Below are 25,772 nucleotides of genomic sequence, written 5' to 3' on the forward strand. Positions count from 1 at the left end.
TATTTTTTTCTATTCCTAACTTATTTTTCTTATCAAATCAAACCACACCTAACCTAACCTTACCTATTTCACCTGTCTACCTATTATTTACTTACCTATTTCATTAATAACACAACTTAACCTATCAATTTTTCCATCCCTTACTTATTTTCCTCATTAAATTGAACAAAACATAAACTAACCTAACCTATTTTAACCTAACCTTCAGTCACTTACCTATTTCATTAGTAACCCAACCTAACCTAATTTAACCTAATTCAGAAACGCTTTGCCTTGCTATCTCACCACCACTATTTTCCAAGGCCACAGAGATGACTAGAGTGGTTTTCAAGAGTGCTTCTCCTGTTAATACTGTACATTATTTTGTCACTCTGCCTCAAGAACAGTAAAAACACCTTCAAAAACTCGTACATATTTAGATAAAGCAAGCATTTGAAATTGTGTAGGTGAAGCAGAGATACGGTGATTTTATACAGCTTCAGAAACACATGTGGGGGATTAAAATGGTGAAGACTGTGGCCATTAATCTGCTGACCTCCACGAACCCTTTCTAATGTCAATAAAATGGTCTAATTGTACCCAAAACTCGCTAAATAAAAAAAAAAAATGCGTTAAGAATGAGATCTTACCTACCTCCCTCTCACTCACTCACTCCCTCACTCACTCACTCCCATACTCACCACTCTGTCATCAATAATATCCCTCTTGTCCCTGTCGCCGCTAGGGACACACGCCCCTCTCTGCACACAGCCCGCCACCACCACCACCGTCGCCACCACCACCACCATGGGACGCAGGCCAGACACACTCCCAACCCTCGTCTCGTGTTTGTTTGACTGCCTGCCTCCTTTTGGCACTCCTGACGCGGCACTCACACCCGGGAGGAGGTCACGCCCCTTGACACTCGCGAAATAGGTCATCTTTTTGTGAGAAGTGGCTTGTTACAGGATTATTATTAGTTTTTCCTTGTTTTTTCTTGTGTTTTTCATTCATTCACTTATTCACTGTCCGTCTGTCTGTCTGTCTCTCTCCCTCCGCCTCCTCCCGGCACAGCAGTTCATGTCAGAGCTTTCACAACATGCATCGTCTCCTTCTCTCCTCCTTTGCACTTCAATATCACAAAATACATTTTATTTCCCTTTTACTTTCATTTCCCTGAACGTTTCTCATGTCAACACACACACATGCACACAGTTTCTCTATTTCACCAGGCAATGGGGGACGGACGCGGTGCCCCTTTGCTCCCCACGCCACGGGAACTTGAGGGAAAAGCAGGAAGGTGAAAGCACTTAGCGGGATTCTTGCAACTAAAGCTTTGGAAGGGAGGAGGAAGAGACACGGAGCGACGTAACCTCTCCCTCCAATGTCACCCGCGGCACTGACTGAGGCGAGGCGAGAATCGCGAGATCCGACCGCGAGAGGAAGGGAAGGCAGAGTTGTCTCGGTGGGTCTCTCTCTCTCCCTCTCCCTCTCCCTCTGTCCCTCTCCCTCTCTCTCTGCTGCTGTTGTTGTTGGTTGCCGTCTCTCTCTCTCTCTCTCTCTCTCTCTCTCTCTGCTTCGCTTCTCGCTCAAACTCCACGTGGGGTTAGTGGTGGTGGTTGTGGTGAACCAATAATGATGCTCTCTCTCTCTCTCTCTCTCTCTCTCTCTCTCTCTCTCTCTCTCTCTCTCTCTCTCGTCCTTCATGAATCTAGACCTTTTTTCTTCTTTTTTTCTCTTTCCTTTATTTTTCTCACATTTCCTTCTTCCCTTCCTTCCTTCTTCTTTTCCCTAACTTTAATTCATCCCATCAACTTCCTTCACCCAGTGTCAAATGCACCCCACACAAGATAACGCATGATTTATCCTTTATTTACTTATCTTCTTATTCAACACCACTCTGACACCTTCCCAACACCTGCGAGTGCTTCAAAATAACAGTAATAGTAGTAGCATCTAGTTCAGCCTTTATACCGCGGCGATAAATTAAGTAGGTGGTTTAAAGATGCGTTCATATAAACACGGAATAAAAATGTGTTAGTTTCATTGAGTATATAAGTGTTCGTAAGTGTTCATTCTAATTATTCTAAGAAACAATAATAATGTGACAATTACATATTTAGAAAGCTTAGAAGTTGTTCATTACTGTGGTGTAAGTGAACAATTGGAACCAGTATATGAATAAAAAGATAAAAAAAAAGCTGAAATTTTTTAGGTATTCTTTTATTGCTTGAAGCACCACAGAGAACTACAGATCAACCGGTATGGTTTTTTTCAGAGCCGATATCGAGTATTACTAGTTAAGGAGGACGATAACCGATATGTGGATTCGATATTCATATATATATATATATATATATATATATATATATATATATATATATATATATATATATATAAAATAAATAAATATATATATATATATATATATATATATATATATATATATATATATATATATATATATATACACACACACACACACACACACACACACACACACACAGTCACACACGTGTGTGTGCGTGCGTGCGCGTGTGTGTGTGTGTGTGTGTGTGTGTGTGTGTGTGTGTGTGTGTGTGTTGGAAATTACCAATTTAAATATCTAGCATTTATCATTTCTATCTACATAAAGCAAATCATACAGCTCTTTCATAAATATTTTTGTAAAAAAAAAAAATAGATATATATAAATAAAAGACACACGGCCGTCTTCATGATATATTGTGGTTCCCTTTTAAAACAGATGGGAAATACCTAAATTATAGCAAACTAACATGAAAAAAATAATTCCTAATGGTATGAATTGAGTGGTATGCAGCAGCAGCAGCAGCAGCAGCAGCAGCAGTAGTAGTCGAAGTAGAAATGCAATGGTAAAATGCCGGCCAACCGCAGTGTTATTGCACCGCCAGACGCCAGTCCGCCAGACCGCCACCCGTCCTGGCCACCAATCCGCCGAGTGGTACCGACACATTATTCATTCTTAGCGGTAGGAAGCAGCAGAGTCCCGGCACAGACGCTAGACAGTACAAGCGTCAAGCTTGTCCACCAGTCCGTGAGCCGCGCTGCACTTGGCAGGACAAGGCGCTGGCCGTGAGTGATGGAGATGAAGATACCGATAATAGTGATATCTATAGTAGCGAAGAGAATATTGTGTGTGTAGCCTCTCAGTAATCAGAGGTTAACTATTTAAATATGGTTGAGGACACAAAGTGGACAGTGGAGTGTGGGTGCCTGCTATAGTGACACGGACAGCCGCCGCCGAGCAGTCTTTGGCTAACGTAAGTAATATATTGGTGTAACTCATCATTTCATGGTGGTGCCATGTCATAACCTAACGTTGGTAACCTCCAGGACAACAAATCAGTGAACTAACACCTGCACATACTTATAAAAACCAAATAATTCAAATCTTGAAAACGTAAACAAACCGATCCCCTGACCCACCGCCTCTCTGTCAGCCATTATCTGCCTCATCTCTCACTCATTACAGGCCAGACAGGTCACAAAGTGGAGCCATAGGCCTAATCTTTCATGTCAGTTGTTGAGATATATCCGCAATTACCTGATTTGTGTGCTATGGAGGCTCAGTGAGAAGAAGCGGGCCTACCCATGACGTCACGAGCCCCAGGCTGTGACGTCATCACCAGCTCCCGCCCAAAATGCCGGTCCCAGATGCTCGACTTCCACTATTATTTATATTTGTCTCAGTTCATTTATTTCGAGTCACAAGTGCCTTTTAAGGGTTTCTAATGATAGTTCGCAGTGTTTTACGTGTCTTCCATGCTTGAGTTGAGTGAAGTACGGTGATGTAGAGGGTGTTTATGACTTGAATGGGAGGGCCAAAATACGCTAAAATTTTTACCTCCGCTATCTGTGATTTTTTATTTGAGGTTGTAGCGAAGTGTTTGTGTTTTCAAAAGATGGTTTATCATGAGAAAAGTGTGCAAGGCTCCTGAGAAGTTAAAGATGTGGACTTTAAGAATGATATGTAGTCCTGTTAATATTGTAAACAACGTCATTTTTAAATATTATTTTTCTAATAGGGCGAGTTGCCAGGTTTTGATATATCGAAATGATAGTCATAATTTTTGAAAAACGTTATCGATTCAGTTGAATGAAATTGGTGGGCTTTGAAATTGTGTTTAAGCAAGTCGAAGTTCTAATACTTTATTTAGTATATTTTTGAGCTATTTTTATTATTCCTTTTCTCGGCAATGTTTTTGTATTTTAGAAGTTAGTTTCGATTGATAACGAGTCAGAATTTTTATAACATTCGTGTCCAGCTGCCTTTTTGGGAATCCTCATTTTCAAAATGATTTGCGTAACGAATATATGTGACGTCATCAAGGAGGCCGACCCCCACCCCGGCTGGACCCAGGCCGATACCTGGCTCCAGGCCCGAGGGTGGGGTGGGTGTGTGTGTGTGTGTGTGTGTGTGTGTGTGTGTGTGTGTGTGTGTGTGTGTTGTGTGTGTGTGTGTGTGTGTGCCTTATCTTTCGTTATGAGGGAGCCCACCAGCTGGAACCACTGACACCCAGCTCCCAGCTGGAGGGTGTTGGAGGGGAAGGTGGCTGTGTGTGTGTGTGTGTGTGTGTGTGTGTGTGTGTGTGTGTGTGTGTGTGTGTGTGTGTGTGTGTGTGTGTGTGTGTGTGTGTGTGTTCTTTCATGGTACTTAGCGTGTGTGTGTGTGTGTGTGTAATTCACTATGGTCGCCCGGTAGTCACCCAGCCAGCCTTCCCCATTACGGAGCAAGCTCAGAGCTCATAGAGCGATCTTCGGATAGGACTGAGACTGTGTGTGTGTGTGTGTGTGTGTGTTGCCTTATCTTTCGTTATGGGGGAGCCCACCAGCTGGAACCACTGACACCCAGCTCCCAGCTGGAGGGTGTTGGAGAGGGAGGTGGCTGTGTGTGTGTGTGTGTGTGTGTGTGTGTGTGTCCTTTTCTTTCATGGTACTTAGCATGTGTGTGTGTGTGTGTGTTATTTCAGCGTTCTGTATACGTTTCATCTCTGGCGTCCCTCTTTATTATCCTAGTCTGTCAACACAAACTGCAAGTAATAGCGTATAGCGAAATGTTTCCTATTCTTAGCGCTTATTGAGCAAGGGGAAGCTATGATATGTAGGAAACACATAGCCTGGAGCAAAGCAAGGTGCCTCTATCGCCTCGCCTCGCCCTGCTGTGTTAAACCCTGTAGTAACATGACGTGTTTTCATATTTATTCTGGCTATTACTCAATGATTTTATACAGCTTCACAAACTTATGTGGGGATTAAAATAGTGAAAACTGGCCATTAATCTCTGACACCGTAGACCCTTCTTATTGTAAGCAAAATCATCTAATCACACACAAACTATCGTAAAAATGCCACTTAAGGGATTAGACTCGACTCACTCAGACGCCCATAACTGAGTGCATGGCGGTAATTCAGTGCTGGAGATCTTAATGACAACAGTGCCCACAGAGATAGATTGAGAGTTTATGGACGACAACAGTAACAACACAGCGCCTTGTTTTCACCCGACATGTTTCCACTTTCCATCGTCGTTCGTGGAGTGGCTGGCGAGAACAAATCAAGGTTCCTCGCAACCCGCCACCCGTCCCGGCCACCGATCCGCCGTGTGGTGCCGACACATTATTCATTCTTAGCGGTACGAAGCAGCAGAGTTTCGGCACAGAGGCTAAACGGTACAAGCGTCAAGCGGTACCGGAAATGATGCCGGCACATTCAGTCGTACCAGTACAGACGCGTCTCGCCGAGCTACCGAGATCGCGCCGACGCGCCAGGGCAGCCAGTCGGTACCAATGTGGAGCGGTACCGAGAGTGAGAATGACTCAATGTTACCGTCTTACCCATCACCGCTCGCCTTGAGCCACCTCCACGCTGTATACAATTTGCTCAGTACCGTTTCGGCTATTTACCGGTACGAAAATTTTACCGATACAGTACCGTTCAGGCTGGTACCGGTATTACCGGTACTGGTACCGGAACTTGCCCACCACTATATAGTTGGCAGCACCGCCGCTGTCCTCCAAACTTTAACACACACCACAACTTCCTCCTTGTATATTCCTTGTTCTCCACCGTGTGTATATCTCCACCGTGTGTGTAACCACTGTGCATGCACAGCTTTCACTGCTGACTGGCTGTTACCGTGGCTCGGCTTGTAACCAATCAGATGGTACTATGGGTGGGACAGTAGTGACAGCAGACAGAGGCGCGGCTGCATCAGAGCCAAAATAAACTAGTTTTAAATTTATCTTTTATCGGCCGTCGAATAAAAAAAAAAAGACCGATGCCAATATGCATCGAAATACTTAATATCGGCGCCGATAATCGGTCGATCCCTAGAGACAACACACGAGTTGATGCAGTTAATAATAGTAGTATATGATTAAGTTCAGTAGAAAGCACATAAGGTAAATGAATGTTGCCTTACCGGTCCGTGTGGTGTTCCTCAAGGCAGTATTAGACTCCATAGTATTGGCAAGGAACGCAGCTGTTGTAGAAATTATTCTCTCTCTCTCTCTCTTTGTTTGTTTACATGGCGGCTGACGCGCTGAAAATGGCGATATGTTATTCAAACGAGAGTATATATTTTTTAGCTATTTGTTTCTTATTGTTGTTATTGCTCGTAGGAAAATGTAATGTAATTCATATCCTATTTATATTTTTCATGTTTATGTTTTTTTTTTTCATTTTAACTGGAAAAGATTAACGAACTCATTTATATCTTTATTCTTTTGTTTAGTTGTATTCATTAATTTTCTTCTACTATTATTCTTCCTTGCCTGTCCCTACAAATAAAAGAAGAGATAAGACGCTTCAGAATACAACAACAACAACAACAACTACACTATCACCACCACCACCACCACTATGAACAATAAAACCACAACCTAAATGAAAACTAACTACTTTTGCCACACTTACATATAACTCACGTGTCAATAAACACCTACTAACCCAGAACGCGAGAAAATTAGAAAATACAAGCTGTAAGAAGCCACTAGACTCCTTACACATTGCAAAATCTGCCTATTTCTACCTGTCATCCACATCTTGTCTTTTAAATCACATTAGAGCTTAAAAATGCAGAAGGAGATATAGAGAACCATCAGAACACGTGGTAATGATTATTTTAAAACACGCTTATTTATTATCGTTATTTCTTTTTCTCTACTCCACTGTCCCCCACGAAAAAAAGGATTTGGGTGAAATAAAGAGGTTAAAGATAGAAAACAACAAACTGCATATATTTTAGGGAGGGTTTAAATATATTCTTACTATTCTAAACATATATTACCCTTTCTTCTCTATATTTGCCTATTTCTACCTGTCATTCCCCACCCATACATTTGTCTAGTCTTTTAAATCACATAAGAGCTTAAAAATACAGAGGGAGGTACAGGAACCATCAGAACACGTGGCGATGATTATTTTAAAACATGCTTATTTATATTCCCGCAAAAATAAAAATAAAAACAAGAAAAAGACAAAATAAATAAGAAAACAACATATATTTCATAGAGATAAGAAATAAAAGGAAGATAGACAAGGAAGAACACGTCACAAAGCCCCGTTATAAAGACTTAAACGTGAACAGCTGAAAGAACGAGAGAGGGAAAGAGAGAGAGAAAAAAAGAAAGAGAGAGAGAGAGAGAGGATGGGGCGATGGGCAGAAACACACGCCACATTTGTCCTGGAAATAGTGACTCGCGCTGTACTGTCTGTCATATTTCTGTGAGTATTAGTTTATAAGCATCTCCCGCCACATCCCACCTGTACACATTTCGCTAATGAACCCTCAACACCTGCCATCCAGGTGTTGCGATTGACTTGCTGGTGTTTATAGCCTTGTTTTGATACTACTCTGGTGGTGGTGGTGGTGGTTGAGGTCAGGATAGGTTAGATCAAATTTCATGTTATTTATTTAAGTTTGATTTTCAGAGGCGATTTTTTTTGTATTTGTGGGCTAAGATTATGGTGGTTTTGTTATTATTTTATTGTTTGTTTATTTATTTTTGTTGATGCAATGTGTTTAGCGTAATTAATGGAGGGAATTGGTGTAGACTGAACGTTTTTTTCTTTTTATCCCATTTTGGCAATAATATTAACAACTAAGGGTATTTCTAACAATTATAGATAGTTTAAGTCTAACAATCTCTCTCTCTCTCTCTCTCTCTCTCTCTCTCTCTCTCTCTCTCTCACACACACACACACACACACACACACACCTGTCCAAACACACTTATGTCATGTAATTTATCACCAACACTTAAATCATGATGTGTTCTATTCTGTCTCTCATTTCCTGCTCTCATTACATTATCAGGTCTAATACAGCTACAATTTCCTTATTTCTTTCCCCCATTTCCTTCCACACCTTCACAAAACTCCCTGTATAGATGTATTAAGATGGTATTTAGAGAGGCGGAAAATTGCTACCCACACTCTTGCGAATCTGTGAGAATGTGGTTTTTCACACACACACACACACACACACACACACACACACACACACACACACACTTTCTCTTTCAATGCCTCTCCTAACTTAACTTAACCTAATTTAACTTACCTGAGTGTTTTATCTAGTATTCTGTTATCATTAATTAAAAATAATAATAATAATAATTTGTGATGTGCTGGGGAGGGTTAGAATAATGACTAGAACAGTACAAACAGACTTAATACTTAATCTTTATAATGGCCTTCCTAACCTGACAATTCCTACCTTACCTGTGTTAATGGTGTGGGTTAATGAAATGTTAGTGACAGTGTTAGGGGTGTTGAAGTGATGAAAAAAAGCGGCACACACACACACACACACACGCGCGCGCCCTCGGTAGCTCAGTGGTTAGAGCGCTGGCTTCACAAGCCAGAGGACCGGGGTTCGATTCCCCGGCCGGGTGGAGATATTTGGGTGTGTCTCCTTTCACGTAGCCCTGTTCACCTAGCAGTGAGTAGGTACGGGATGTAAATCGAGGAGTTGTGACCTTGTTGTCTTGGTGTGTGGTGTGTGCCTGGTCTCAGGCCTATCCCAAGATCAGAAATAATGAGCTCTGAGCTCGTTCCGTAGGGTAATGTCTGGCTGTCTCGTCAGAGACTGCAGCAGATCAAACAGTGAAAAAAACACACACACACACCCTGAGCCTTCTCCTAATGTTCTTCCTGTCCCCACAGAGAGCTGGAGAATGCGTCGCCCTTTGTCCGCAAGATTCACCGTGATGAACTCTGGCTTTACAAGAATCCCCGCACTCCCTCCTATGTCCCCAACGGCCTGCTGTGGGTCAGTCGTGCTGTGGCCTGGCATCTCTGTGGCCTTCGTGATATTTTATTTTTTTCCAATTATTTATTTATTTATTTCCTAATTTTAACACACCTGAAAATGAATTGTGGTACCATGTTTGACTCATTTGTAGCCTCTATGGAGTGTTTGCTGTCTAAGATTGGAGCTAATTATTACTCCTAAGTCTTTTTTCATATTCTGAACTTACCGGGACCTTGTTGTTTATTGTGTGTCTATTGTGTGGATTTTTCTTCCTGTGCTAAGTATTTTTATTTGTTAATGTTGAACTGCATTTGCCATTTCCTTCCATCAAAACAAGAAAAGCAACAAGATGGACGCTTTCTTCTATCAAAACAGAAAACAACAAGAACAACAAGAAAAGACACCAGACATACCCTTCCTTCCATCAAAACAACGAAAACAATAACAAAACAAACAAGAGAGAGACTTTCTTCTATCAAAACAAAGAAAAACAAACTCCTTCCTTCTATCAAAACAAACGACATCAACAAAACAAGAAAAATAACACTTTCCGACACCTTTCTCTTTTTTTTTTCAGCCGCTAGTGTTCCTGGTTCCGACGAGCATCATGGTGCTGTACTACTTGGTGAAGAAGGACCGCACGGAGCTAACACAGGGACTCCTCGCCTTCTCCCTCGCCCTGGGACTCAATGGGGTCGTTACTGATATCATTAAGCTCTTTGTGGGTGAGTTTGGTTAGGTGTGTGTGTGTCTGTGTGTGTCTTAAGTTAGGTTTGGTTAGGTTAGGTTAGGTTAAGTGAAGATTAGTGTGTGTGTGTGTGTGTTTACCTAGTTGTATGTTACAGTGTTCGAGTGGGGTTCCTAGTGTCCTGTCTCCATATCTTAACTTTTACTTCAATTTGTGCACACTTTCCGCTGCTACAATCTCTTCCCTCAAGCCGTTCCAGATGTCCACCATCCTGTGTGGAAAACTGAGCTTCTTAATGTTCCTCAAACACTGACTTTTCATGATCTTGGAGTGTCCTCTTGTTCGTCTATCTCCATCCTGAGTCAGTGTTACCAGGTCTTCTCTGTCTATCTTTTCCTTACGGTTTACTAACTTATACATCGTTATTAGGTCTTCTCTTTCCTGTGTGTGTGTGTGTGTGTGTGTGTGTGTGTGTGTGTATTAGGTTAGGTTAGGTAAGGGTTAGTGTGTTAGGTTAGGTTAGGTTAGGTTAAGTATGGGTTAGTGTGTGTGTGTGTGTTAGGTTAGGTTAGGTTAAGTGTGTGTGTGTGTGTGTGTGTGTGTGAGACTTCTTTTCCATGTTGAGGGAATTAATAGTAGTAAAATAAAGAGTGAGAGAGAGAGAGAGAGAGAGAGAGAGAGACATAGAGTAGGTGAAAGGTGAGGCATTAGAGAGAGAGAGAGAGAGAGAGAGAGAGAGCATGGTTAGATAGTGTATTTTTAAATTTGTTTCTATATTGTGTTTTTTGTTTTGTTTTTTGTTTTTAAGTGTGTGTTTGTTTTGGTTTTGCTTTTGTTACTACTACTACTATTTTTTTTTTTTTTTTTTTTTTCTTTTGTGTGTTTTAATTATTTTCTTCATGTTTTTGTATATTATTTTCATTATTTTTTTCCTTTTTTTCTTTTTCCATTTTCTTTTTCATTTTTGTCTTCATTCTTTTATATTTCATTTTCATTTTCCTTATTTTTCTTTATTTTTTTTTTTGCCTTTCTCCATTTTTTATATCTAACTTATCAATTTTTATTTTTTACTTTCATTTATCTCATTCTTTTATCAACTTCCTTCTTATCTTCCATTAATCTAATTCCTCCTTTTCCTTTATCACACTTTTCCCTTTTATTATTTACTTTTTCTACATTTTAACCAACTTTTCTTTAAATTCTCCTTTCCTTAGCATGCAAAATGACTAACTCTTGATTTACACATATTTAATTTACGCATTTTTCTTAATACGCGACCGAAAAAATATTATAATTTGGACCACATCCTGCATCCTTCCTATTACAAGTTTGTTTGACGTGAATTTTGAAACACGTGATGCCTCTTGGACCGCATCTATTGTGTAAATCAAGAGTTTCCTGTACAATTGTCTTATAAACATTAAATAAATAAATCTATGTTGTTATATATACAAGTACTTTATGCATAAATATTCTTCAATTCTTTATTTGTATATTTTTAAAGTTGTTTTTCCAGTTTGTATATTTAAAACTAATCTCTTTCTTCATCTATTTCATTCTCCTTTCATTCTCTCTTTTCTTTCTTTCCTTCTCTCCTTTCTTTCCTTCCTTCCTTCCTTCGTTCCTTTCTCTCCTTCCTTCCTTCCATTGTTTTTATCACTTTCTTCTTGTTCTTCTATTTCGTCTTATTTATTGTCTTGTTTTCTCTCCTCCTTCTCCTCCTCCTCCTCCTTATTTATTATCTCCTTTTCTCTCCTCCTCCTTCCACTCCTCCTCTTCCTTCTTTTTCATTATCTCTTTTCTCTCCTCCTCCTCCTCCTCCTCCTCCTCCTCCTCCTCCTTCCAAACTTTGATATTACTCCTCCTCTTCCAACTATCAACCCATCAACACACACACACACACACACACACACACACACACACACACACACACACACACACACACACACACACACACACACACACCCCAGGACGCCCACGACCAGATTTCTTCTATCGCTGCTTCCCGGATGGGCGACCTGACCTCGATGACCTGGTGGATATTGGGTCGGCCTGCACTGGGGAGCAAATGGCCATACAGGAAGGCAGAAAGAGTTTTCCCAGTGGCCATTCTTCTTGTGAGTGAGAGAGAGAGAGAGGGGGGGAGAGAGGGAGGGTATATGTGTGTGTCTTAGAGAGAGAGAGAGAGAGAGAAGTGTGTGTTTGTGTGTGTGTGTGTTTGTGTGTGTTGTTTTTAGATGTTATTTATTTATTTTTTTTTTTTTTCTTTCTTTCTCTCTTTGTTTTCTTTTTTGTTGTTTTGGGTGTTTTTAGTCTGTCTTTCTTTCTTCTTTCTTCTTTCTTCATCTTTATTCTTTCTTCCTCTTCCTCATCTTTTAATTCTGTCTTCTTCCTCTTCCTCGTCTGTTTTCTTTCCTCCTCTTCCTTGTCTTTCCTCTTCTTTTTCTTTCTTCCTCCTCCTCATCTTTCTTCTCTCTTCCTCATCTTTTTTTTCTTCCTTTCTCTTCCTTGACTTTCTTCTCCTTTCCTCTTCCTCTTCCTAATCTTTTTTTTCCTTCCTCATCCTTGTCTCTCTCTTCTCTCTCTTCCTCTTACTCTTCTCATAATCTTAGTCAATTATTTGCTCATTTCAGTGTAAGTTATTCAGACCCTGTGTTGATATGAATGACCTTCAGTTCTCACTACTAAATGTATTGAAAATTGTATATATATTTAATCTCCATTTGTCCTTCATAAGATAGAAAGGTTTTGTAATATATCATAACAGCTTTTGTGTGTGTGTGTGTGTGTGTGCTTTTTTTTCTCTTGTTTTTGTCTTTATTAGTTTTTTCTGATTACTATTGACAAACTTAACCCATTGTAACTATAGTATGCCTAACCTAACCTAACCTAACCTAACCTAACCCAATTAAACTCAAACCAAACTAACTTAAAAAAAAAAATGTAAAGAAAAAGAAAATTAACCCAACTTAACCTAACCTAACCTAACTTAAGAAGGAAAAGAAAAAAAAAAAGAAAATTAATTAAGCTAACCTCACCCAGTGTAACCTGTCCCCTCCTCCTCAGTCTCCTTCTGCAGCCTGGGGTTCCTGAGCCTGTGGGTGTGTGGTAAGCTGGGGGTGTTCAAGCAGCGGCGAGGGGAGGGCTGGAGGCTGGTGGTGGCCATGGTGCCCTTGCTGGTGGCTCTAATGGTGGCCCTCTCTCGCACCACGGACTACCACCACCACTGGCAAGGTACGTGTGTGTGTGTGTGTGTGTGTGTTTGTTGCAGGGTTTGAGTGGGGTTCCTAGTGTTCTGTCTCCATATCTACATTTTATTTTTCCGTAAATTTGTTCACATTTTCCACTGGTACAATCTCTTCCCTCGAGCCGTTCCAGATGTCCTACGTCCTGTGTGGAAAACTGAACTTCTTAATGTCCCTCAAACACTGACTCTTCATAATCTTGGAGTGTCCTCTTGTTCGTCTATCTCCATCCTCCACTAACACACCCTGAATCTTCAACCTTCCCAACAGATGTGCTTGTAGGATCAATGCTGGGCCTCCTCATCTCCTATCTGTGCTACCGCCAGTACTACCCGCGCCTCTCCTCCCCACACTCACACCTTTCCTACCTCATGGTGCCCTCTGTCCTCACACCCAAGCAGAACGGCGCAGGAAGGAGAGGGACCCGCCCACAGCAGTACATTGACCCAGAGTCCCCAATGGAAGAACAAGTCAAGTGGATGTAAGGTTAGGTTAGGTTAGGTTAGAGTGTGTTGGTGTGTTCAAGATTGTTTACTGGGATGGAGAGCTGTGTGTGTGTGTGTGTGTGTGTGTGTGTGTTTTATTTTATTTATTTATTAATTCATTTTTATGTGTGTGTTCCGTTTTATTTTATTTATTTATTTTTTTTTTTAATTCTGTATGGTAATGTTTTTTTTTTTTAGTTTTCTTTCTTTTTTTGTGTGTGTGTTATTCTGTTTCCTTTTATTTAATTTATTCATTAGTTTGTGTGTGTGTGTGTCTGTAAGTCTGTGTGTCTATTATTCTGGTCAAAATATATATTCTTCAATTACATCTTATTAAGCCAGTAAGATAAATTTGGTTGTAATTAGTTGTATAGTCACATCATTTATCATTATCATTATTATTATTATTATTATTATTATTATTATTATTATTATTATTGTTACTTATGGATCAATTTCTATCTATTTATTTATACATATATCTAGTTTTCTTAGATATTTTCTCTTTTTTGTATATTCGTGTGATATTAATCTGGTCTCTCTCTCTCTCTCTCTCTCTCTCTCTCTCTCTCTCTCTCTCTTATTTAGTTCCTTTACATATTTATTTAAGCACATCTCACCAAGACTATCACGAAGCAATTCTACTTAAAAAAATAAGTATAATCATTTTCCATTCATGTGTGTGTGTGTGTGTGTGTGTGTGTGTGTGTGTGTGTGTGTGATGACTACTGGTTCCATTCCACTTCATTCCAGGTAGTAAAGAGAAGCAGGTATATTTTAGGAAATCATTTTTATATCTTTGTAACCCGATGCGTGATTGACAGCTTAGCGGGGTCCAATACATAAGCTGCTGTTTGTCCTATCTTTGTGTTCCCTTGTGTTCGTATTCTCCATCCCATTATATGAGGTTGATATCATAATTACTCGGTTTTTTTTCCATATAACGTATTTTTTTTTTTTTTTTTTATTGTATTACGACTATTAAGTCATACGATTGTTGTGAGAAAATGTGAAGGGTGATGATTATTATTTTTCATATAATTGACGTGTTTGGTGAATAAAATACATGGTGAATTCTCCATATTAACAGCCATTTTCAGAAGCGCCTTGCCTTTTTCACCACGACAATTTCTCAAGTCCCCTTTAGACATCTAGCTGGGTTTTGAAGACAGTTTTATCTGAAGGTCAATTAGAAATCTTGTTAATGCATCACTAAAAACCATAAAAATACCCTTAAAAACATGAGTATCTTCAATTGGAGCTTTGGAAACAGTCGTTGTGAGAGTGCTAAGCGTTTCTGAAAATGGCTTTGAACTCATTACCCCGTTGATCATTGCTAGAGATGGTCAGTGTGGGAGGGAGGGAGGGGGGAGGTAAAAGCATTGTTGTGTGAGGGAGGCTAGTAGTAGTAAGGTGAAAGACTTAGTTCGTTTATTTTTTATAGAGATATTTTATTCCCCTGGCATAAAAAGAGCAAATAAATAACAACAACAACAAACAAGATTAACCCCTTCAGTGTCATGACGTGTTTTCAGATTCATCTTGTATACTATTTGGCGATTTTATAGTTTCGGAAACATAGTGAAGGCTTCTGACTGATCTGACCTCGATAAATCCTTACTAGTATGAAATAAAATAGTCTAATCATAGGCAAAACTAGTAAAACATACGTCCCAATAATGAAAGGGTTAAAAACAAACATTGGCTCTTGGATGGTCAGTGGGAGGGTGGTGGTGTAGTAATGGTGGTGGTGGTGGTGGATGAGTACAAGTGAAAGCATTGTTGTTGTGAGTGTGAGGGATGTGCCCTTAACTGTCAGGGTTGTGATTTTCTTGCAAGGCACAAAATAGCATAGTTTCTGCTTAAAAATTTGAGTTTTTATGATGGCAACATATTTCTATATTATTCACCCCTTTCAATATCAAATTTACTGCCTGAATTAAATTTAAAAAAAAAAACTAACTAATCATTTTATTTGTAATTTACGAGATAACTGATAATAAAAGTAATTAAAAGATCATCAGAACAAGAATTAAATATACCTCACTTTCATTATTTCTACAACAAATCACAATCTTCATAGAACAAAAAACACCAAACATATTTTTCCACAATGGATTATAACCATTTCGACACGGAATAACGAAATCTGAGGAACATTAAAAAATCTCGCCTCCACCTCACAACAGCTGATTCAAGTCAACAAGAAACGCGCGTGTGTGTGTGTATGTCTGTCAAAACTTTATTATTTCCCATTCCTCCTTCACCCTGCCCTCCCTGTCCACCACTCACCCTGCACTGCGTCAAGAGGACCACGAGGGGCAGGAGGAGCAGCTGATAGGCGGGAAATTAGGAGACAGAGAGAGAGGAAAGCAGAACTAACAAGTAACCTTCGAGGACAGGTGAGCTTAGGACAGGTGACTTCCTGCTCTAATTAGCGTGAGTCAGGTGAATGGAAAGTGTCTGTGTGTGTGAATTAACCGTAAAATCGAAAAAAATTGGTAATAGTTAAAATAAGGAAAAATCAGGATATAAGTAATTAGGACGATTTTTTTTTTTTTATTAATTAGCGTGACTCAGGTGAATAAAGAGTGTCTATCTGTGTGAATTACCTGGAAAATTGGTAAAAAATTGGTAATAACAGTTAAAGAAAGGAAAAATCAGGATATCTTGTTAAATTATTAGCACAGGTAACTGCTCTAATTAATGTGACTCAGGTGAATGGAGAGAGTGTGTGTGTGAGTTACATGGAAAATTGATAAAAACTTGATAATGTTGAAATAAGGAAATAACCAGCGATAAGAAGAAAATATTGATATCTTGTTAAATGAGGACAGGTGACTGCTCTAATTAACGAGACTCAGGTGAATGGAGAGTGTTTGCCTGTGTGAATTACCTGGAAAAATAATAAATAATTGGTCATTACTGTTAAGATAAGGAAATAAAAGAAAATATTGATATCTTGTTAATTAAAATGAGGACAGGTGACTAATTTGGTCTAATTAGCATGACTCAGGTGAATGGAGTGTGTCTGTGTGCCTGTATTACCTGGAAAAATTAGTGAAAATATGTTCATTACAGTTAAAATAAGAAAAGTTTTTTTTTTTCCTCCTTCATCCCACCTTCATGTTTTGTTTCTTGTCCTCCTCTTCCTCCTTCATTTTGTCTTTCTTCCTTCCTTCCTTCATTCATTCATTCATTCCTTCTTTCGTAATTTTGTTTCTTGCTGTCGTCGTCGTCGTCGTCCTCCTCCTCCTCCTCCTCCTCCTCCTCCTCCTCCTCCTCCTCCTCCTCCTCCTCCTCCTCCTCCTCCTCCATCACCACATCTTCCTTCATTCATTATTTTTCATGTCTCTTCTCTTGTCCTCCTCCTCCTCCTCCTCCTCCTGTTTCTTTCCCTCTTTCCTTCTTATCTCTTGTTCCACTTTTCTTTCCAACCTCCTTTATCATCTTCTTTTCTTCCTTTCTTATCTCTTGTCCTACTTTTCCTCCCATCTTCTTCTTCTATCTTCCTTCCTTCCTTCCTTCCTTCCTTCCTTCCTTCCTTCTTTCCTTATTTCTTGCCTTATTCCTTCTTTCTTCCTCCTCTATTCTCTGTTCTTGCATCCTTGTCTCTCCTCCTCCTCCTTCTCCTCCTCCTTTCCCATCACCCCATCACCTTCTCTCACAGCCACACTCCCCCCAGCAGGTTAGCAGCACAGGATGGGTAACCACAGCTCGCAGGATCGCCGAGACAGGTCCAAGGGCACTGATCTGGGCCATTATGGAACGGGCCGGGGCACAGAGGGGCCCTTCACACTGCACCAGCGCACCACTAACACCAGCATCACCAAGCCATCTACACAGCAGGCTGGTGATGATGATGCGCTCAATCTGAAAGGGCAATAAGGTGTGTTTTAGTGGTGTTTGGGATGTTTGGTGGTGTTTTGGAGATGATTTGGTGGTGTTTTGTTTTTGAGGTGTTTTTGGGGTGTTTTGGATGTCTATAGGGTGTTTTGGTGGTGTTTTTGGGGTGTTTGGGTGTTGTTTGGTGTTTTTATGGTGTTTTGGTGTAGTTTGGTGTTGTTTTTGGTGGTTTTAGTGTGTTTTGGTGTTTATAGGATGTTTGGGTGTAGTTTGGTGTTGTTTTGGGTGTCTATAGGGTGTTTTGGTGGTGTTTTTGGGGTGTTTGGGTGTTGTTTGGTGTTTTGGTGTCTATAGGATGTTTTGGTGGTGTTTTTGGGGTGTTTGGGTGTTGTTTGGTGTCGTTTTTTGGTGTTTTTAGGGTGTTTTGGTGTAGTTTGGTGTTGTTTTTGGTGTTTTTAGGGTGTTTTGGTGTTTTTGGTGTTTTTAGGATGTTTTGGTGTAGTTGGTGTTGTTTTGGTGTTTTGGGTGTCTATAAGTGTTTGGTGGTGTTTTGTTGTTTTAGGATGTTTAGGTGTTGTTTGGTGTTGTTTTGGTGTTTTTAGGATGTTTTGGTGTAGTTTGGTGTTGTTTTGGGTGTTTTGGGTGTCTGTAGAGTGTTTTGGTGGTGTTTTGTTTTGTTTTAGGGTGTTTGGGTGTTGTTTAGTGTTGTTTTGGGTGTTTTTAGGATGTTTTGGTGTAGTTTGGTGTTGTTTTTGGTGTTTTGGGTGTCTATAGAGTGTTTTGGTGTTGTTTTTGTTGTTTTTAGGATGTTTGGGTGTTGTTTGGTGTTGTTTTTGGTGTTTTTAGGATGTTTTGGTGTGTGGCATTGTCTTTGGTGTTATTTTTAGGATGTTTTGGTGTTTGGTGTTGTCTTTGGTGTTGTTTTGGATGTTGTTGTGTTGTTTTGGTAGTTAGTGTTGTCTTGGTGTTGTTTTGGTGTTTTTTCTTGTCATCACATTAATGATACACAACTCAAAGCCTGATGTGGACGGGAAGTGTGGCGTCTTTTATTTATTTATTTTATTATTTTTCTTTCTTTTTTTTTATTACCTGTAATTTATGAGCTAAGGTCTCGGTACACATTCAGAGGTTGGCAATACTGTTAGTGTGTAGAGCTAAGTGAGTGTGTGAGTGTGTTCTGTTAGTGTGTAGAGCTAAGTGAGTGTGTGAGTGTGTTCTGATAGTGTGTAGAGCTAAGTGAGTGTGTTCTGGTGTGTTCTGGTTAAGCTAATCACTCACCACACCACACACTCCAGCAGGACAAGGAGGGTGATGACACGCCACCCCCGAGAGTGCGTCCGATCATTCCTGCCGGGAACAAGAAAATACTGCCAGTGGTCATCAAGTGGACAGGTGGAGGCACCAACGTGGCCATTGCTGGGACCTTCAACCACTGGCAGAAGATACCCATGGTGAAGAGGTGGGTGGTGGTGGTGGTGATGGTGGTGGTGGTGGTGGTGGTGGTGGTGGTAGTAGTAGTATATATGTAGTAGTAGTAGTGGTGGTGTGAGTAGGGGTGGTAGTAGTAGTAGTAGTAGTAGTAGTGCTAGTGATAGTAATAGTAGTAGCTATATAGTAGTAGTAGTTGTTGTAGTAGTGGTGGTGGTGGTGGTGGTATTAGTATTAGTAGTAGTAGTGCTAGTGATAGTAATAGTAGTACATAGTAGTAGTAGAAGTAGTAGTTGTAGTAGTGGTGGTGGTGGTGGTGGTGGTGGTGGTGGGAGTAATAGTAGTAGTAGTAGTAGTAGTAGTAGTAGTGATAGTAATAGCAGTATATAGTAGTAGTAGTAGTTGTAATAGTGGTAGTGGTAGTAGTAGTAGTAGTAGTAGTAGTAATAGCAGTATATAGTAATAGTAGTAGTAGTAGTGGTGGTGGTAGTGGTGGTAGTAGTAGTAGTAGTAGTAGTAGTAGTAGTAGTAGTAGTAGTAGTAGTAGTAGTAGTAGCAGTAGTAGTGGTGTTGTGATGTTCCCTGGTCCGTCCACAGTGAGAAGGACTTTGTGGCCATAGTGGACCTGCCAGAGGGTTCCCATGAGTACCGCTTCATGGTGGACGGGGAGTGGAAGGTCAGCAAGAACGACAACACCACCACCAACACCGCCAACAACAACAACGCCAACATCAACAACAACAACAACAAGAACAACAACAATGTCATCACCATCAGCGAGACGGACTTTGAGGAGTTTGAGACAGCACTGCTCCCCGACCCCAACGACAAGGGTGATGACAAGAAGTCCCACGGGTCGGCTGGCAGCAGGGACAGGGCAGGTACAGGGTGGTGGTGGTGGTGGTGGTGGTGGTTATTGTTGCTTTTCTCTTATTTTTTTTTTCTTCTTTTTTTATTTTTAAAGTTGTAAATCTAGGTCTTGATTTTGGTGGTGATGGTGGTTGGTGGTGGTGGTGGTGGTGCTTTGTTATTATTATTATTATTTTTTTTTTTTCATTTGTATTTATATTTATTTATTTATTTATTCATTATTTTTATTAGTTGCCTATCAAGTTATTCATTTTGGTGGTGGTGGTTGTGGTGGTGGTTATTGTTTGTTGTTGTTTTTTTTCTACTTTTTATTATTTTTATTTATTTTTTATGAAATTGCAAATCATCATTCCTTTTTTCTTTCTCATTTTCTCTCATTCTCTCTCTTTATTTTATTTTATTTATTTATTTATTTGTAATAGTATAAGCTTGTTTTTTATTGCTTTTTTTTCTCTTTCTCTCTTTTTTTTCATTCAAGTTACAAATTAAGTTATTCAGTTCTCTCTCTCTCTCTCTCTCTCTCTCTCTCTCTCTCTCTCTCTCTCTCTCTCTCTCTCACACACACACACAAGATGAGAGGACAAATTTGAATAGGTAATTAGATAAGACATTAATTTCTTCACTCTCTCTCTTACTCTCACTGCCACTCACACTCTCCCTCTCTAACTCTCCCTTTCTGACTCTCACTTTCACAAAATGAGAGGACAAACGTAAATAGGAAATTAGATAAGACATTTATTTTTCACTCTCTCTCAATCACTCATTCACTGCCACTCACTCTCTCTCTCTCCTCTCTCCCTGTGTGTGTGTCAGGCTCGGAGGAGGATGAGTTTGGGCAGGACATCCCGGAATACCAGCAGACTGACAAGATCCGAGGCCCCCCCGTGCTGCCCCCCCACCTCCTGCAGGTCATCCTCAACAAGGACACACCCATCTCTGTAAGCCACACACTCTTACTTACCTTACCATGCCTTGCCTTGCCTTGCCTTGCTTTGTCTTGCCTTGCCTTGCCTTGTCTTGCCTTGCCTTGCCTTGCCTTGCCTTGCCTTGCCTTGCCTTGCCTTGCCTTGCCTTGCCTTGCCTTGCCTTGCCTTGCCTTGCCTTGCCTTGCCTTGCCTTGCCTTGCCTTGCCTTGCCTTGCCCTGCCTTGCCTTGCCTTGCCTTGCCTTGTCTTGCCTTGCCTTGCCTTGCCTTGCCTTGCCTTGCCTTGCCTTGTCTTGCCTTGCCTTGCCTTGTCTTGCCTTGCCTTGCCTTGTCTTGCCTTGCCTTGCCTTGCCTTGCCTTGCCTTGCCTTGCCTTGCCTTGCCTTGCCTTGCCTTGCCTTGCCTTGCCTTGCCTTGCCTTGTCTTGCCTTGCCTTGTCTTGTCTTACCTTGCCTTGCCTTGCCTTGCCTTGCCTTGCCTTGCCTTGCCTTGCCTTGACTTGCCTTGCCTTACCTAACCTTACGTGACTTAACCCCTTCCTTACCACAAGACTGTTTTGTGGTAAGCACTTCCATACCACATGTGGAAGTGTCCTCATGGCCATTGTAGGTTTGCACTGCACTAATACACTTAAATGTCTCACCAAGGCCTCAGTGTGGATTTTGCCTTTTCCATCCTGACATTATATTAACAGATGCTTAAAGCGTCATTCCCAGCCATACAAGCATCACTAGACAACTCCTCATCAGTCAATCAGTATTAAGTTCGTTTTTTTACATAGAAACCTAAGCCAATATTGTTTTGTTTAAGAGTTCACATATTACACGTTCCCATAGCCCAGCCAAGAACGTCATGTGTCTGCCTGGGAGAGCCTGATATTTTGCTTCAGGCTTCAGTGATAGTGGTGCAGACTGCCAGTGCTGAGACAGAGTGAGGACACAGCACTGCAACACACTCAGATTTGGACACACCCCAGTCACACCCCAAAAACACCACAGTCACACCCTAAGCTAACCACTCACACCCTACCACACCCAACCACACTAAAACACACCCCAAACACACCCAAAAACACTAAAACACACCCAATCACACCCAAAACACCCAAAACACACCCAAACACACTAAAACACACGCAAAACACCCCCAAACACACCCAAAACACCCCAAAGACACCCAAACACACCACAAACACACCCTTTAGCTAACCACTCACTCTTACTCTCTCTCTCCCGGCCAGTGTGAGCCCACCCTCCTACCTGAGCCGAACCACGTCATGCTGAACCACATGTATGCACTCAGCATTCGGGACGGCATGATGGTTCTCTCCACCTCCAACAGATACAAGAAGAAGTGTGTCACAACTCTCATATATAGACCCATTGAGTAGTATGTCTGTGTGTCTGAGTGTCTGTGTGTGTGTGATTTTTATTATTATTATTATTATTATTGTTGTTATTATTTTTCATTTTTTTTCATATTTTTTGTGTGTTAAGGGAAAATACTTATTAATTTCCTTCCTTTTCAATATTTTTTTTTTTACAATTCTATTTTATTCATTTGTTTATTTATTTATTTATTATTTGTTTTGTTTTATTTATTTGTTTGTGTCAAGTGAAGATATTTATTCATTTTTTCATCCTTTCTTTTTTTCTTCTTTTAATTTTTTCTTTGATCTTTTTTTTTTTATGAGAGAGAGAGAGAGAGAGAGAGAGATGAATTAATATTGCTATACATTTCATGTCACAAAACTTTTCTAATAGTGTTCTAACCTGACAATTAATCACACACACACACACACACACACACACACACACACACACACACACACACACACACACACACACACACACACACACACACACACACACACACACATTGAGCTAATCTCTATATATATTCAAACTTATATTAATCTGCTAAGCCACATCTTTCTCACTGATCCTTATAATGAAATAGTTATCAAAATATTCCACATTAACTAAAAAAAAAACATTAAAATCAATAGCAAAAAATAATAATAAGTTTGTCTAGTCTTTATTATATTTATTAGAGGAATTAATTGAGTATTTTTGAGCAACTAGACTGAATTAAAAGGAGAAACTCATATAGGTAACTCTTGATTTAAGCGTTTTTTGTCAATATGCGACTGAAAAAATAGTGTAATTAATGAAATTTGCGATCGGTTTGTTTATACACGATTTGGACCACCTCCCGCATCGCCCCTATTACCTATTATTTCTTACGACAATTACAAGTTTGTTTGACACCAGTTTTGAAACACGCAATGCCTCTTGGAACACATCTGTCATGTAAATCGAAGGGACCTGTAATATTTTCCACCCCCTTCTTTCTTTCTTCTTATTACATCACCACAGACATCAATAATTTTAACACCACTGCGCCAAAAACAACAGAAATTGGTCCCTCATGAATCAGGTCCCTCGTCATCACCACAAATACACACACACATCAACCATTTCGCATAGGAAAAACAACATCAGAAGCAACACCAAAAACACCAAATCGACACCCAAATAATATAAAAAAATGATGTTGTTTGTATATTAGTGAAAAAAAAAGGTGTGTTTTGATATTAGAAGAATGTGGCTTGGCTAAAGTTATTATTATGCTTTTAGTTTTAGTTACTGTATTGATATTATGTGCAATGATATATATAGTTACTGCAGTGTGTGTGTGTGTGTGTGTGTGTGTGTGTGTGTGTGTGTGTGTGTGTGTGTGTTCCAAATATGGTAACACTGCCATTCACTGCATATCATTAAAATTTGTGGTTTTAAGCTATTAAGTTGACAGTAAATGTAAGAGATTGTGATGTTTGAGTGAATATAGTGTTGAATTAGTGTGTTTTGAATAGTAGAGGGAATACACACATACACACACACACACACACACACACACGGCCCGGTAGCTCAGTGGTTAGAGCGCTGGCTTCACAAGCCAGATGACCGGGGTTCGATTCCCCGGCCGGGTGGAGATATTTGGGTGTGTCTTCTTTCACGTGTAGCCCCTGTTCACTTAGCAGTGAGTAGGTACGGGATGTAAATCGAGGAGTTGTAACCTTGTTGTCCCGGTGTGTGGTGTGTGCCTGGTCTCAGGCCTATCCCAAGATCGGAAATAATGAGCTCTGAGCTCGTTCCGTAGGGTAACGTCTGGCTGTCTCGTCAGAGACTGCAGCAGATCAAACAGTGAAACACACAGCCTACTAGTGGCCATATTACTGTAGTTTTTGTATTATGATTAGCCTGTTTTTGATAATAGAGGGAATATAAACACACACACACACACACACACACACACACACACACACACACACACACACACACACACACAAACACACATACACACTAGTTTTTTTTGTATTCTAAGCCAGTGATATGTAAAAAAAACTGACATTTGTGCCTCATTAGAATACAGCATATATTTTGTAACCACACACACACACACACACACACACACACACACACACACACACACACACACACACACACACACACACACACACACACACACACACACACACTCAGTGTATTGTATGTGTATTGAAACTTTGTCATTGGTGAGAGAGAGAGAGAGAGAGAGAGAGAGATTAACAAGTACAAATAGAAGTGCATTCATTGAATAGACAAATTTTTGCAGTACAAGAAATAAAACAAAAATAAATAAGCAAATAAAGAAAGACAATATGCTTACAAATCTCTCTCTCTCTCTCTCTCTCTCTCTCTCTCTCTCTCTCTCTCTCTCTCTCTCTCTCTCTCTCTCTCTCTCTCTCTTTTTCATTGTTTTTCTTTTCTTTTCTAATTTTCTTTTTTTAATTCTTTATTTTCTATTTCCTTTGAATTATTTTTCTTTTCTTTTTTCTTTTTTGTTCTATTTCCTTCATTCCTTCTTTCATTTCACCCTTATTGTTGTTTCCTTTCATATCTTCTTTGTTGTGTATTTCCTTCCTTCCTTCCTTCCTCTTTCTTTTTTCTTTCTTTCTTTCTTTTCGTTCTCCTTCCTTCCTTCATTCATTCATTCATTCATTCATTCATTCATTCCCTTCTTTATTCTTGTTTTTGTATGTGTTTGTGCATGAGAGAGAGAGAGAGAGAGAGAGAGAGAGAGAGAATATGCAAATGAGATATACATAAACACAATAAGAGATATACATATACATTCTAACTGTTAAAAATACTGTACAGAGAGAGAGAGAGAGAGAGAGAGAATATGCAAATGAAATATATATAAACATAAAATGAGAAATATATATATATATACATTTTAACATATACAAATACTATACATAACTATATTTTACAGTACGAATGAATACAAGCCTATAAGAAGTGATATAATAATAATAATGTAACCGTTTGCCTGTGCTGATTAGTATAAATAAGTCGTATATAACCTTCAGTGTTATAAGCTGCCTTGCCTTCACCTAACTCCGCTACACTCAGACCTGCCAGATCGAATAGCCAAGATTTCTCTGCATACAAGCTAAAATTTCCTTTTCAACCAAGAACTTCCTTATTTCTTATGTTTAAGGAATTAAGATCATACAAAACACTAAATTATTTATACATATTCATGGTCAAAACACGAAATTATTTATTCACATTTAGGGGCAAAAAACGTAAGAGCTAATATTTCTCTCCATAATTTTTCCCTTTTTAGCGATTTTTCTTCCTGTCATAGTCAAAATTTCTCTAAAAACAAAGAAATTTCCCTGCATCTGGCACCTCTGGCTACACTGCCTAGGAAGGGAGTTAAACACACATACACTCAGAGCTTATATATAATTACTGACGTTGTATATTTTCATTATTACATGTAAAATTATAAAACGTGTCTTTTTGTTTTTCATTTTCCTGGTGGTTTAAATTTGACTACCTTTATTTGTTGATTAATTATTTTATTTGTTATCTAAATGATGTATTTACGCGTTCTCGTTATAATGGGGATAAAATTTGTAACCTTCAGTGTTATAAGCTGCCTTGCCTTCACGTTTCTCCGAGCGGAACACTGCGT

General features: G+C 39.8%; 3 protein-coding genes across 5 annotated transcripts in view; 2 read left to right on the forward strand and 1 right to left on the reverse strand.

Moving 5' to 3' along the window:
• Positions 1-1,404, reverse strand: part of LOC123513656 (matrix metalloproteinase-2-like) — a 59,870-nt gene extending 58,466 nt beyond the window's left edge. Inside the window, exon 1 of the mRNA XM_045270957.1 lies at positions 681-1,404. Within this exon, the coding sequence (XP_045126892.1) occupies positions 681-920 (240 nt within the window). The 5' untranslated portion in view covers positions 921-1,404. The remainder of the gene's footprint in view (positions 1-680) is intronic.
• Positions 1,405-7,571: 6,167 nt separating this feature from the next.
• LOC123513746 (phospholipid phosphatase 5-like) lies at positions 7,572-14,753 on the forward strand. 3 transcript variants are annotated; one of them, XM_045271150.1, is made up of 7 exons: positions 7,572-7,725; positions 9,169-9,274; positions 9,834-9,981; positions 11,915-12,061; positions 13,011-13,178; positions 13,460-13,670; positions 14,263-14,753. In XM_045271150.1, exons 1-7 carry the CDS (start codon positions 7,649-7,651, stop codon positions 14,321-14,323), a joined length of 918 nt encoding a protein of 305 aa, XP_045127085.1. In that variant the 5' UTR covers positions 7,572-7,648; the 3' UTR covers positions 14,324-14,753. The 3 variants fall into 3 exon arrangements, with proteins under 3 accessions (XP_045127085.1, XP_045127088.1, XP_045127087.1); XM_045271153.1 differs by lacking the exon at positions 11,915-12,061; XM_045271152.1 differs by lacking the exon at positions 14,263-14,753 and having other exon boundaries at positions 13,460-14,156.
• A 2,623-nt stretch (positions 14,754-17,376) lies between these two features.
• Positions 17,377-22,252, forward strand: LOC123514830 (5'-AMP-activated protein kinase subunit beta-1-like). The gene is made up of 5 exons (XM_045273066.1): positions 17,377-17,527; positions 18,787-18,979; positions 19,546-19,829; positions 20,632-20,756; positions 21,982-22,252. Exons 1-5 carry the CDS (start codon positions 17,377-17,379, stop codon positions 22,129-22,131), a joined length of 903 nt encoding a protein of 300 aa, XP_045129001.1. The 3' UTR covers positions 22,132-22,252.
• The last annotated feature ends 3,520 nt before the right edge of the window (positions 22,253-25,772 follow it).

Source organism: Portunus trituberculatus, chromosome 5 (genome assembly GCF_017591435.1).
Source record: "Portunus trituberculatus isolate SZX2019 chromosome 5, ASM1759143v1, whole genome shotgun sequence".
NCBI lineage: Eukaryota > Metazoa > Arthropoda > Malacostraca > Decapoda > Portunidae > Portunus > Portunus trituberculatus.

Coding starts and splice junctions, on each gene's coding strand:
- LOC123514830 (XM_045273066.1), top strand. CDS start 17,377: ATGGGTAACCACAGCTCGCAGGATCGCCGAGACAGGTCCAAGGGCACT. Junction 18,980..19,545: donor AAGATACCCATGGTGAAGAG/GTGGGTGGTGGT, acceptor GTCCGTCCACAG/TGAGAAGGACTTTGTGGCCA. Junction 20,757..21,981: donor ACAAGGACACACCCATCTCT/GTAAGCCACACA, acceptor TCTCCCGGCCAG/TGTGAGCCCACCCTCCTACC.
- LOC123513746 (XM_045271150.1), top strand. CDS start 7,649: ATGGGGCGATGGGCAGAAACACACGCCACATTTGTCCTGGAAATAGTG. Junction 9,275..9,833: donor TCCCCAACGGCCTGCTGTGG/GTCAGTCGTGCT, acceptor TTTTTTTTTCAG/CCGCTAGTGTTCCTGGTTCC. Junction 13,179..13,459: donor CTACCACCACCACTGGCAAG/GTACGTGTGTGT, acceptor CCTTCCCAACAG/ATGTGCTTGTAGGATCAATG.